This window comes from Ictidomys tridecemlineatus, chromosome 10, assembly GCF_052094955.1.
Source record: "Ictidomys tridecemlineatus isolate mIctTri1 chromosome 10, mIctTri1.hap1, whole genome shotgun sequence".
NCBI lineage: Eukaryota > Metazoa > Chordata > Mammalia > Rodentia > Sciuridae > Ictidomys > Ictidomys tridecemlineatus.
In genome coordinates this window covers 101,450,843-101,465,704 of record NC_135486.1, presented here as the reverse complement: position 1 = coordinate 101,465,704, position 14,862 = coordinate 101,450,843, and the positions used below count along the sequence as shown (strand labels likewise).

At 37.4% G+C, this 14,862-nt stretch overlaps 1 protein-coding gene and 1 long non-coding RNA gene across 3 annotated transcripts in view; both read right to left on the bottom strand.

The window, feature by feature from the left end:
• LOC144367049 (uncharacterized) overlaps positions 1 to 14,862 on the bottom strand; it is a 208,620-nt gene that overhangs the window by 136,294 nt on the left and 57,464 nt on the right. The gene's annotated exons all lie outside the window — the stretch shown is intronic.
• Positions 4,851 to 14,862, bottom strand: part of LOC144367404 (uncharacterized) — a 33,777-nt gene continuing 23,765 nt past the window's right edge. The window contains exons 3-6 of one of the 2 annotated variants that reach the window (XM_078023536.1): positions 8,162 to 8,281; positions 7,929 to 7,989; positions 6,508 to 7,244; positions 4,851 to 6,293 (exon numbers count right to left, since the gene is read on the bottom strand). In XM_078023536.1, coding sequence (XP_077879662.1) covers positions 6,184 to 6,293; positions 6,508 to 7,244; positions 7,929 to 7,989; positions 8,162 to 8,281 — 1,028 coding nt within the window. In that variant the 3' untranslated portion in view covers positions 4,851 to 6,183. Of the gene's footprint in view, positions 7,245 to 7,928; positions 7,990 to 8,161; positions 8,282 to 14,862 lie in introns of both variants that reach the window. The other variant, XR_013426761.1, reaches the window with a different exon arrangement.

Below are 14,862 nucleotides of genomic sequence, written 5' to 3'. Positions count from 1 at the left end.
CTTGGGTGACTTTACACACCTCTCTCACCACTGGACAGATCTTCCAAACAAAAGTTGAATTAAAAACTATAAAACTCAATAACACAATCAATAACTTAGACTTAACTGACACATATAAAATATTTCAACCTGCATCAAACAGAAACACTTTCTTCTCAGTAGCACATGGCTCCTTCTCTAAAATAGACGATATACTATGCCACAAAGCAACTATTAGCAAATATTAAAAAGTAGAGAGACTACCATGCATTTCATGAGATCATAATTATATGAAATTGGGAATCAAAAATAAAATAAAAAATAAAAATTTTTCCATCACCTGGAGACCAAACAATAGGCTACTAAATGAACAATGCATTGCAGAAGGAATCAAGGAGAGGATTAAAAATTTCTTATGGGTAAATAAGAACATAGACACAACCTATGGAAATCTGAGACACTATGAAAACAGTACTAAGAGAAAAATTCATTGCATGGAGTTCATTCCTTCAAATAAAAAAAAAGTTAACAAATAAATGACCTCACACTACCTCTCAAAGCCCTAGAAAAAAGAACAACCAGCAGCAAAAGCAGTAGAAGGGAAGAAATAATTAAAATTAAAACTAAAATCAATTAAATTGAAACAAAAGAAACAAATGACAAAATGGAACAAAAAAAGTTGGTTCTTCAAAAAATAAATAAAATTGACAGATCCTTAGCCATGCTAACATAGAGAATGAGAGAGAGAGAACTCAAATTACCAGTATATGTGACGAAAATGGTAATATCACAACAGATATGACAGAAATACAGAGGTTAATTTGAAATTATTTTGAAATCTTATACTCCAATAAAATAGAAGACAGTGAAGTTATCAACAAATTTCTTAAGTCATATGATCTGCCCAGATGGAATCAGGAAGACATACACAATTGAAACAGACCAACATCAAGTGATAAAATAGAAAACAAAGCTTACCAACCAAGAGAAGCCCAGGATTGGATGGATACACAGCCGACATCTAAAAGACCTTTAAAGAAGAATACCAATACTCTTCAATTTATATCAGGAAATAGAAAAAAATGCAGCACTTCCAAACTCATTCTATGAGGCCAATATCACCCTGATTGCCAAACCAGGCAAAGTCACATGAAAGAAAAAAAATACTTCAGTCCAATATCTCTAATGAACATAGATGCAAAACTTCTCAATAAAATTCTGGCAAATCAAATACAAAAACATATCAAAAAGATTGTGCACCATGATCAAGTGTGATTCATCCCAGAAATTCAAGGTTGCTTCAACATACAGAAATCAATAAATGTAATAAATCAAATCAATATATGAGGGCATGATGTAACATGTGGAGCATTCTGCATCAGAAAGGAGGAAATCTAACTTGATGTAGGGCATGCAACATGTAGGGCATGTTGCATCAGAAAAGAGGAAACCTAACTTGCTGTCTGCTACCCACTTCCGGGTCCTGGGGTCATTCCTGGGACATGTGTGGCTAAGATAGTACCTGGCGATCAGCCAGAAAGCATTACCATGGGTTGTGATGAAAAATCAGACCACGTCAAGGATAGGCTCAGAACCCTTCCACCCTAGAGGACAGCTTGTGTCACCCATTACTGCCTGTAGGATGAGTGTACACATTAACTCTCCCCACCCTGGTGACCTTTATGCTGATTGGCTCCTGTACATTATATTAGCTGTGTGTGTTTTTTCATTAAACAAGATCCTGCTTGGACTAGTCTCCCTGAGGTGTCTGATTGTCCTCTGGCGAGGGAGGGATGGGTGCAGGTGGTCAGTGGGCCCTCTCCTTCTTGGCTGGTCCTGGTCGGGGGTGCTCTCCCCATCTCTCCTGAGGTCAGGAGGGAATGATACTAAAAATCCCTGACAAATAGACTTAAATAAGAATCATATGACCATTTCAATAGATGCAGAAAAAGCATTTCACAAAATACAACACCACTTTATGTTAAAAAACACTAGAAAAAAGAAAAAAAAACTAGAAATAACAGAAATATGTCTCAACTTTGTAAATGCTATCTGCACTAAGCCTCAGGCCAATAACATTCTAAATGAAGAAAAATTGAAGGCATTCCCACTAAAAACTGGAACAAGACATGAATGCCCTTTTTCATAGTCCTTTCTTGGTTCATTCTGGTCACAGCGTGCTCTTCCTATCTCTCCCATACGTCAGAAGGAAATGAGGGCTAAAATCCCCGACAAATAGACTTAAAGATAAGAGCCATATGACCATCTCAATGTTCTTTATGTTCAAAACATTAGGAAAAAAAAAACTTAGAAATAACAGGAACATATCTAAACATAGTAAAAGCTATCTAGACTAAGCCTCAGGCCAACATCATTCTAAATGGAGAAAAATTGAAGGCATTCCTGCTAAAAACTGGAACAAGACAGGAATGACCTCTTTAACCACTTCTATTCAACATAGTTCTTGAAACCCTGGCCAGAGTAATTAGACAGATGAAAGAAATCAGAGGAATATGTGTAGGAAAAGAAGAACTTAATTAGCTCTATTTGCTGATGATATGATTCTATACCTAGAAGACTCAAAAGACTTCACCAGAGAACTTCTAGAACTAGTAAATGAATTCAGCAAAGTAGCAGGATATAAAATCAACACCCATAAATCAAAGGCATTTCTGTGTAACAGTGACAAATCCTCTAAATAGGAAATAAGAATGACTACCCCATTCACAATAACCTCAAAAAATAAATAAATAAAGATACTTGGGAATCAACTAAACAAAAGAGGTGAAAGATTTATACAATGAAAACTACAGAACCCTAAAGAGAGAAATCAAAGAAGACCTCAGAAGATGAAATCATCAAACTTGCTCTTGGATAGGCAGAATTAATATTATCAAAATGACCATACTACCAAACCACTATACAGATATAATGCAATTCCCATCGAAATCCCCAAGGCATTCCTCATACAAATAGAAAAAGCAATCATGAAATTCATCTGGAAAAATAAGAGATGCAGAATAGCTAAAACAATCCTTAGACTGAAGCAGGTGGTATCACTATACCAGACTTTAAACTATACTACAGAGAAATAGTAACAAAAACAGCATGGTGTTGGCACCAAAACAGACTGGTAGACCAATGAGACAAAATAGAGGACACAGAAAATAACCCAGAAAATTACAATTTTCTTATATTAGATAAAGGTGCCAAAAGCATGCACTGGAGAAAAAAGCATCTTCCACATATTGTGCTGGGAAAACTGGAAATTCATAAGCAACAAAATAAAACCCCTAGGTCTCACCATGCACAAAACTCAAATCAAAATAAACTAAGGACCTAGAAATTAAACCAGGGACTCTGCAATATTACAAATATTACAGACTACTTTTTCTTTAAGAAAAAGTAGTCTGTAATATTCATGATGTGGGATTAGGCCCCAACCTTCTTAATAAGTCTCCTATAGCACAAGAATTAAAACCAAGAATCAATAAATGGGATGGAATCAACCTAAAAAGTTTCTTCTCAGCAAAAGAAACAATCTGTGAGGTGAACAGAAAGCCTACACTCTGGAGCAAACTTTTACCCCTCACACATCAGACAGAGCACTAATCTCTATTATATAGAGAGAACTCAAAAAGCTAAGCAAAAGATAAATAAATAAATAAATAACCCAATCAACAAAAGGGCCAACGACCTGAACAGACACTTCTCAGAAGATGATATACAAATATATGAAAGAAATGCTTATCATCTCTAACAATCTGAAAAATGCAAATCAAAACTTCTCTAGTATATCATCTCATTCCAATCAGAATGACAGCTATTATGAAGACAACAGCAATAAGTGTTGGTGAGGATTTGGGGAAAAATGCACACTCATACATTGCTGGTGGGACTGCAAATTGGTGCAGCCAATTTGGAAAGCAGTGTGAAGATTCCTTGGAAATCTGGGAATGAAACCATTTGACCCAGTAATCCCTCTCCTTGACTAGACCCAAAGGACTTGAAAACACCATACTACAGGAACACAGCCACATCAATGTTTATAGCAGCACAATTCACAATAGCTAAACTGTGGAGCCAACCTAGATGCCCTTCAGTGGATGAATGGATAAAAAAAAAAAAAATGTGGCATATATACACAATGGAATTTTATGCAGCAATAAAAGAGAATAAAATCATGGCATCTGCAAGTAAATAGATGGCACTGGAGAAGATAATGATAAGTGAAGTTAGTCAATCCCCAAAAAACAAATGCTGAATGTTTTCTCTGATATAAGGAAGCTGACTCTTAGTGGTGTAGAAAGGGGGAGCATGGAAGGATTAGAGGAATTCTAGATAGGGCGGGGAAAGAGGGAAAAGGAGAAAACAGGGGAATTAGCAAGGATGGTGAAATGTGATGGACATCATTATACAAAGTACATGTATAAGGACATGAAATCGGTGTCAAAATTCTTTATATACAGAGATATGAATAATTCTGGTACATATATGTAATAAGAGCTGTAATGTATTCTGCTTCGATTTCTTTATCCAAAATAAATAAATAAATGAATCAATCAATAAATAGATAAATACCAAGCAGATGGGTTTTCCCAGATGTAAATCCTTTTAAGTCTTTGAATAAAACTGTCAAAATTAAGAACTGCCCAACATTGCTTATCCACAGGATTTTCTTTTATATATATATATTTATTTTTTAATTTTTGTCGGACACAACATCTTTGTTTCTATGTGGTGCTGAGGATCGAACCCGGGTTACGCGCATGCCAGGCAAGTGCTCTACCACTTGAGCCACATCCCCAGCCCTCCACAGGATTTTCTAAAGTTTTTTAATACAACTGAAAAAAACTAAAACATCTGAACCCTTTGTATTTCTTACTTGCATAAGATTTATTCATTTTGGCAGGAATCTTTCCAAAAGAATCTTTCTAGTACTCAGAATAAACTGCAAAAATTTAAAGATTTCCCACATTTTTCACATTCACAGGGCTTCTCTCCATGAGTATTTTCATAAAAGAGAAGAAAAATAGGCCTGAAATATGAAGGTAATAAAGTATAGCAAATCGCCCCCATTCAGAGTGTTTGTTTTCCAGTGAGTAAAATGGCTTGGAAGACAAGAGAGAAAATGGAATGATTTGCCATATTTTTTCACATTTAAACAGTCGTGGTGATGTATGCCTTTATTCCCAGAGACTTTGGAGGCTGAGGATGAAGGATCACAAGTTTGAGGCCAGCCTCAGCATTTTAGAAAGACCCTAAAGAAGTCAGCAAGTCCCTGTCTTAAAATTAAAAATATAAAAAAGAATGAGGATGTGTCTCAGTGGTAGAGTGCCACCAGACCAAAACTCCAGTACAATCCCCAGTACAGTATTCAGGAGAGTGAGCCCTTTTTTGTGTTTGAAGGTGACAAGAATTATTGATTCACCACATTTCACATTTAAAGAATTTTTCTCCAGTAAACGTCCAACATGTTGATGAGAAGAACAGTGATAACAAAAGACTTTGTCAATTGTTTTCACCAGCAAAATTTCTTTGCAATGAGTTTGTTCATGTAAGTGAAGCTGATGGGATATAACAAAGGCTTTTCCCCATTGTTGACATTCATAGGGCTTCTCTCCAGTATGAGTTCATTCATGTGAGCAAAGATGAGAGGATTGAGTGAAAGCTATGCCACACTGCTTACATTCATACAGTTTCTCTTGAGTGTGAGTCCCTTCATGTCTGTGAAGAAAAAAGGAAGAAATGAAGACTTTTCCACATTGTTGGTATTCATTAGGTTTCTCTTCTGCATGAATTCTTCCATGTATGTGTGGTTCACTGGATGTGTCAAGGCATTTTCCACTTGTTGATATTCATAAGGCTTCTCTCCAGTATGCTTTTTTTCATGTCTCTGAAGATGATGGGATTGAGCGAAGGCTTTGCCACACTGCTTACATTCATAGGACTTCTCTCCAGTATGTGTTCTTCCATGTCTCTTAAGGTGACTGAATTTAGCAAAGGCTTTTCCACATTGTTCACATTCATAGGGCTTCTCCCCAGTATGAGTTCGTTGATGTTTGTGAAGCTGAGAAGATTCAGCAAAGGCTTAGCCACATTGTTTACATTCATAGGGCTTCCCTCCAGTATGAGTTTGTTCATGTTTGTGAAGCTGAGAAGATCTAGCAAAGGCTTTTCCACACTGCTTACACTCATAGGGCTTCACTCCAGAATGCGTTTGTTCATGTATGTGAAGGTAAAAGGCAGTAGTGTAGACTTTTCCACATTGTTGACATTGATAGGGCTTCTCTCCTCTATGAGTCCGTTCATGTCTGCGGATAGAAAAAGAAGTAGTGAAGACTTTTCCACATTGTTGACATTCATTGGGCCTCTCTCCAGTATGGATTTGTTCATGTATCTGAAGGTAAGACAAAGTAGTGCAGGCTTTCTCACATTGTTGACATTCATAGGGTTTCTTTTTCATATGAGTTTTTTTATGTGAGTAAAGGCTAGAGGACTGAGTAAAAGCTTTGCCACACTGCTTACATTCGTAGGGCTTCTCTCCAGTATGAGTCCGCTCATGTATCTGAAGGTAGGAAGAGGTACTGAAGGCTTTCCCACATTGTTGACATGCATAGGGCTTCTCTCCTGTATGAATTTTTTCATGTATCTGAAGGTAAGATGAAGTAGTGTAGGCTTTTCCACATTGTTGACATTCATAGGGTTTCTCTCTAGTATGTTTTCTCTGATGTATTCTAAATAAACTTTGGCAAGCAAAGTCTTTCCCACATACGTTACATTTAAAAAGTGCTTTCCCAGTGTGCGTGATCAGGTGACTGTTTAGACTTGTGGGTGAAACCAAAGTTTTACCACCTTCTTTACATTCATGGCATTTCTCTCCAGAATGAGTTCTTTCATGTTTTCTATATAATGTCAGAGAATGAAAGGCTTTTCCACATAACTCACATTGAAAAGGTTTATCTCCACTATGTGTTCTTGTGTGTCTTTGAATACCTGCGGGAGAAGAGACTTCCTCACATTGTTGACATTCATCAGGTTGCCAACCAATATGAGAATCTTCATGCCTTTGAATGTCATTGGAACAACTGATGACTTTCCCACATACTGTATTTTCATAGGGTCCATCTCCACTTTGTGTTAACATGTGTGTGTGCACACTTTTGAGAGAAACCAGAGATTTCCTGTATTGTTTCAATTCACATGGCTTCTCTTCACATTCTTCATGCTTGTAGTGTTCATGTCCATAGTGAGATGTGATCTGCCTATGAAGGAATGAAGGGCATATGAAGTCTTTGGCACACATAATGCAGTCACATGAATTTACTCTATTAAAATTTTTCTTTGCTTAAGAATTGGAATCTCATTAAAAGTTTCCCCACACTGTTCTTTGCCTTTGAAGTTTAGCATATGACTTCTCTGAAGAATGACCAGCACATTATTAATACTTGATTAATTCATGATGTTGTATTTATGTAAGGTCCTAGGCTAACGTTACTACCAACATGAGGTAAAGCCTAGGTTTTTCAAACTTGTTCAAATTGCCAGAACAAAGAGATTGAGAGGAAACAATGCTTTGCAACACAGCTTGCCTATGGTTATTATCCAAATAGTGATATTCACATATGCAATTTCATAATACTTTCTGCAAGTCAAGCACTTTGAAAAGACTGAATATCTTTTACAGTTAAATTATATAATTTATTTCAGTTGTCAATAGACTTTATTGACTTAAATGTGGTGCTGAGAAGAGAACCTAGTGCCTCAAGCATGCTAGGCAAGCTCTCAACCACTGAGACACAACCCCAGTCCCAGTGAAGTATATATTTCTGGTAAAAAATCTTATGAGAATAAATCCATTTAAAGTTGTGCAAATTTCTTGCATTGGTTTTAAAAATTATATGACATTCTCAAATTCCCTCAAGGATTCCTCTTGTGAGTACAATTACCTTACATTGCTTCCAGAATGTTTGATCTGATCTTCAAAGTTCTTCTCATCACATTTGTTTCCTAAAATGCCAAACCACATCATTTAAAATTTTTAAGAGCTAGAAATGATTTTTCAAATCCTAGGTGCATTTTATGCTACAATAATTCACCAACTGATTGTCTTTTCATGTTCTACATGAATAAAAAAAAATTAACACAAATTCTCTAATTAAATCAATACACAAATTATTACCTATAGATGCCAGGTTTCTGAGGACTTCCAGCATCACATCTCTGTAAAGGTTCTTCTGGGAAGCATCCAGCAAAGCCCACTCCTCATGCATGAAGTTCACAGCCACATCCTCAAAGGTCACTGAGATTTAAAATATCCCACAGATGTGTAGTGGAGGCCAGGAGAGATTTGACAGCATAAGAAATCTATACTCAACATGCATGATGTTCACATGATTCCCTGGCCTCCCGATTAATTCCATGATTTGGTCATTGAAATTTTCAGTGCATTTAATGCTTCACAGTCACTCCAACAGTAGAATTGGGCCACACACAAAGTAAATACTAGAGTGTTGTACACCCTTCCTGTGGTGAGTTCACAGGAAGTAAGAGGGGCTCCCAAGTCACACTTATCTTATTTGTTGATTGTATCTCTATCACCTCCTTACAAAATTCCTGTGCAGTAGAGAGCTAATATTAGCACTCTCCATATTACTTACCCTTAGAAAAGAAAGCTGACTGAGTAGGAAATCACTGGATTCACAAAACTCAGCATTTGAGAGATCCTGCCAACCACAGTGCCTCATTGGGCCTACACAGTTAATATAGACAACATAGTATTTACTGATTTCCTGTTTTCTTCTGAAAGTCAATTGTTCCATCCTTAAAGAAGTGCCTAGAATGAGCCCCAACTCACACCCTCAGAGTATGGAGTCACTAAAGAGTTTCCCTCATAGACAACAGTTAGACAATCTTCCATACAGATTGTCACAATGTGTTCACTAGGGACTGAGCTCAACTTGGGTGATTACACTGAGGACAACTATAAGTTTGCAGGTGCTTTACTGCAGAACAAATTTACCCAATTAGTAATCAAACACATTGGTTAATAAAGACAACAATATAATAATTTCTGGTGGTTAATGTCAAAGCAGAATGGGGTGTGTGGAAAGATGACAAGTGTCCCTGAAAAAAGTTGATGACCCCAAGATGTCACCTTTTCCAAACAACAGCCTTACAAAATTATATGGGTTTGAAAAATAGTTTTCTTAACATACAGCAGAAAATCCTTTCTCAAACCTCATGGCAACCATGAACGTCCAATGATTGTCAAACTCTTCTGAACAGCAGATGTCTCACTCAGATAATGTACAGTCATGAGACACATACCACCGTTCTGCTCAAGGACACTTTGATAAAGATAGGCCACATGTACAATGGTGGTCTGTTATCAAAGAGATTCCTAGTTCCCGTAGCATAGCTGGTACAAGAAAACCTCAGGCACAAGCACTTCCAGGGTGTATCAAAGCAGCAGGTTTGCAGCCCACAATCTTCAACTATCCCACGCTGACTGCTTGTGAAGCAGGCCACTCCATGTGGGTCTCTAAGCAGGCTATGATTTCTGCCCAGTGTGGAACAGCCAAAAGGACCACCTACCAGAACATGACCCTCCCACTCACAAAGAACCATGCCCAAGGACTTAAGACACATGACATTTGAAGCAGGACAGTATCAACAGAGGGTTGGTAGGAGACCAAGAGAAAGCCTTTAGTGGGCTGTTCTTCGTAGCATGGAAAAAGAATGACTGACAGCAGGTGTCTTGGAGACAGATAACAATGATGGTCCAGGCAAACTGAAATCTAAGTGGCAAAGTTTATCCGTCTATTCTGCAGACAAATATAGTTTATTATACCTTTAATTGTGAAAGACTAAAACATATTTCATAAATTTAAAAAATATATAATTACTACCCACGCCCCCCTCCAAAAAAAAAGAAAGGGAAGACATCTCAAACAGGATTCCATGAGACACTTAAGACCTGCCACCAATTTTCTACTGTTATTTCCAGACAACAGAAATTGAGTTAAAACCTCCTTTCTTTTTATATTTATTTTTTTAGTTGTAGTTGAACACAATAGCTTTATCCTATTTATTTATTTGGTGCTAAGGATTGAACCCAGGACCTTGTACATGATAGACAAGTTCTCTACCACTGAGCCAAAACCCCAGCCCACATTCTAATTCTTTATATGGCATATTTTACCATATTATCAAAATTAATTACGTAAAGAAAAGTATTAAATAGAAAATGATGAACGATTCTCATGATCATGCATGTAAAATTCCTCATCAAAAAATATTTTATTGAATCCAAAAATAAATAAAAAGAATTATAACCACAGCCAAGAGGAAATTATTACAGCTCTGTAAGACTGATTCCAAATTTAAAACTCAGTTAACATTATCCAGGGACCAGCATACTACTGTGGAAAGTCAAGCCCAGTGGCCCAGATCCACTCACATCGGCCTCTGCAGGGCCCAGGAACACAGCACACATGCAAGGCCAATTCAGAATTGAAAAACCAATTAACATTATCCATCACAACAAAAAGCTAAATAATAAATATGAAGCTGGGCATGGAGGCCATGCCTGTGGTCCTTGCCAATCAGGGAGCCGAGGCAGGATGATCCCAGCTATGAGTCCACCCTGGGAAATTTAGCAAGACTCTGTTTCTAAACAAAAAATTAAAAGTTTTGGGAATGTACCTCAATGGTAGAGCAGCCCTGAGTCCAACACCCAGCACCAAAATAAAACGAAAAACAAACATACACCACTTATACAGCACTAATAAAAGAGAAATACTCATACATAAATCTAACAATAATCTGTATGACAAAAACTGCTAAATTCTAATAAAAATATCAGAGACAAGGAAAATATATGGAGATACTTTATGTTCACAGATGGGAAGCCTCAGTGTTAGCATCAATTCTTACCAATTTCATTCATGGATTCAATATAATCCCAATAAAAAATCTTTTAAGTTATGTTTTCAGTAACAAAAGATCCAGAACAACCAACACAGTAATGAACACTCAATTCACAGGATGAACACTACCTGAGGTTAACAACTACTAAAAATCTTCAATCATCAAGACACAGTGGTTTTTGGCAAAGTATAAAAATATTCCACTGATCTTTGACAAAGGAGCAAAGGAAAATCAATGGAAAATATACTCTTTTGGACAATGTTGCCAAAGCACCTGGACATTAATTAACATATAGAGAAACAAAACATTCTCATTACACAAATGTCACAGAGCTCCCAGTGGAGCCTCAGTCTCAAAGTAGGACACACAGCTGGGGCTGCAGCTCTAGCAAAGCACCTGCTTGGCACATAGGAGGCCCAAGATTCACTTGTTGGAACCAAAAAATTGCCTATACATTGTAGTACCTAATGCAAAATTTCAAATTTCACTAAAATAGCAAAGAAGTACTTACAGAGAAATCTGAGCTGGCATGACAGCTTCATATGCAACATCAAACACATGATCTGTGAGTGAAAAACTTTTAAATAGAACTTGATCAAAATGAAGTTTGTGTTTTTCAAAAGATGTACTTGAGAGAATGAGAAGACATGCTGGAGAACTGAAAAAAATATTGTCAAAACACATAGTGACACTTGGTTGGTATTCAACGTACATGAAGAATACTCAGTAAAAAAATAAGCAACCAACTTGAAAGTCGGAAAAAGATTGGGAAAGACACTCATTCAATAAATAGGCACAGTTAATACATGTGTGAGAAGATGTTCACCAGCATATAATTAGGAAACTTCAAAGTGAACAATGAGCTGCCACCAGATACTCACTGGAGTGGTGAAATGCCAAACACCAAAAGCTCCAAAAGACAGTGAAAACATGAATTAACAAGAACCCTTCCCTTGCTCATGTGAATGGAGAGAAGAACACTCTCTCTGGAAGACAGTCACGCTCTTACAAAATAAACATGGTGCTCTCTACAATTAATTCACCACATTCCCAGGTGTCTATGCAAATGAGGTGAAAATTATGCACAGAAAACTTCTCAGCAGTGACTACAGCAGGCATATCCAGAACTGCCCAAAGCTAGAAGCATGGAAGATGCACCTTTCAATGCTGAATGGACAAGCTGCAGTTTAACCACACCAAAGAACATCACCCAGAAAATGAGGTCTGCAGCCTGGAAAGACACAGCACTCTTAAATAAAGACTGGTAAGTGAGAGAAGCCAGTCTGAAAGGCCAAGTGCAGTAAGATTCCAAGTCAAGAACATTCTGGAAAAGACAACAATATTGATGCACTGAAACTCTTCTGTATGACATTTTATGTAAAGTGACACACAAAACACATCACACAGAGGAGGAACCCCAAGATAAAGGATGGATTTCAGCTGAGGATAAGGTGTTGCTTCATCCACTCAATAAAATGTAGGACACTGATTCAGTAACTAACAAGCATCCAACATCAATGCAAAATGTGGAGAAATGGTATTTGATAATATGTGTAATGGCTCATTTGAATTGTCAACCCCATTGGATTAAGAGATACCTGTGATTAAGAAGCCTCTGGGTGTGTCCATGAGGGTCTATCTACAAATGATTGACATATGGGATAGCAAACCAAACTGGAGAACCTCCTTAGGTATAGGCAGCACCATTCAATAGCACAGTGTCATGGGTGGAACAAAAGTTGGAAGAAGGAAGTAGCAGCAGAGCAAGCCCCTTTCTTCTCCAATAGATGCTGCAATGGCCTGAGGATATCAGACTCTGCCTTCTTCACTCTCCCAAAGTGGACTTTGCCAGTGATTCTCCAGGAGGTTCCAGAACCTTTAGTCCGGACTAGGGCAGCACCATTGATCCCTCTTGTTCTGAGGCTTCAGCCTCTTGGATTCTGCAGCTACTACTTCTCAAGCTCTCATGCTGCAGACTGCCACTGTGGACATCCAGCTTCAGGTCAAGTAGGCCAATTTTATAAGCCCCCTTTTATAATAATACTTCTTCTTGATGCTGTTCCTCTAGAGAACACTGACTAACAAACTAAGTAAGCTTAAAATTGCTCTGAAAAACAAAATTGATTTAATAAGGAAGTGAATGAACTACCATGCCATAAACTTTAACAAATATAAACATAAAAAACAATATTACATAATGAATACCTTTCCCAAAAAATAATGCAAAAAATAAAGCAAAGAAAAAGAGTTATAGTTACAAATTTCAAAACTATGGACAAAAGCAAAGAAACTGATTTTAAATACTATTTCCATCTGTAAAGAAATTGGATGATAAGTCTTCAACTGCTGGTGTGGTGGTGTGCACCTGCAATTTTAGCCAATAGGAAGGTCAAGGCAGGGAAACGAAAAGTTGGAGGCTCTCTCAGGAATTTAGCAAGACACCCAGAAATTTTGTGATTCTTGGCCTTCATCAACTATAAATGGGGGGGACTGGCATTGTAGCTGAGTGGCAGAGCACTTGCTAGCATATATGAGGCACTGGGTATAATCCTTAGCACCACAGAAAAATTAACAAAATAAGGTATTCTGCCCATCTACAACTATGCAAAATAAAAATAAATAGGTACAAAATAAGTAGGAAGGGCTGAAGATGTGCTCAGTTGTCAAGTGCCTGTAGGTTTATTCCCCAGTAAAACACCTGCCCACCTCCAAAATGCTGTTCACAAATTGAAATTCATTTTTTGAGGACAACATAAGCATGAGCAAGTCCCTGGCTTCAATCTCAGCACTCAATACATAAGCAGATAAGTAAACAAAAGTCTACAATACTAATTTTCTTGGGGTGGAGAGTGGCTCAGTGGTAAGAACTTGATAGCCCTCGGTTCAATCCCCAACAGTCCACATACACACACACACACACACACACACACACACACACACACACACACGAAGAAAAAAAAATCTATATGTAATGAGTGATAAAAAAGATTATAACACAAAACATACACAATGAAAGACAACAAAAATCAATGAAAAGACAACACACTTTCTTACAAAAGAGATTGAACTTTCCCATAATCTACACTCTTTGAAAAAACAAAGAGCATTTCAGTAAATTATGTGAAAGTAAGGGCATGGATTATTGTATTTTGGGGGGTGAACTTAAGAAAAACTATATCTAAAATGAAAATAGCACACTGTATCAAAGACCAGTGAAAATATTGTACAGGACAGAGAGAGTAGAGAGAGGATTTATATTACTCCCAAGTTTCATAAGCTAAAAGACCAGCTTTCAAATGGGTGGCCCTAGGAGGAGGTAATTTGGAGGGAACAGGAATCAGGTGACATGGTGGGAGTGCTTTTGAGAGGATCAGCAACCTTACTTAGACATATATATCTCTCCTTTTCAGAAAACAGGTGTCATTTATTATTTCACTGATAAATTATTCAGTGATTAAATGATCACAGTTGGGTATTTTAGGTATTGCCAAAATTGTCTTTAAAACTTCTTATGAAGACGTGTGTGATGATGCACATCTGTAATGCCAGTGGTTCAGGGGTCAGAGGCCCAAGGTGATGTAGCAAGACATGGTCTCAAAAGCAAGAATCTAAAAGGGGCCAGGGATGTGGCTCAGTGGCTAAGCACATCTGGGTTCCATTCCTGATACCAAAAAACACACAGCTAACATGAACCTGCCAAGTCCAGACAACAAAGTCAACAACTAACTGTCATCCCCTGTCAAATTCATCAGCTTGTCAACAACTGTAACTAATTTACATAAAAACAAATTCATACATTTATCCACCACAATTTTTGTAGAAATGGATTCATTTTCTGCAGCAATAATGGTAGACAGAGTTGCTCTGTATCTTAAGTGGCATTTTGGGATCTAGGACATGAATTTCAATTGGAAATCACTGAAAAGACAAAATCAAATCTCACCAATTGTC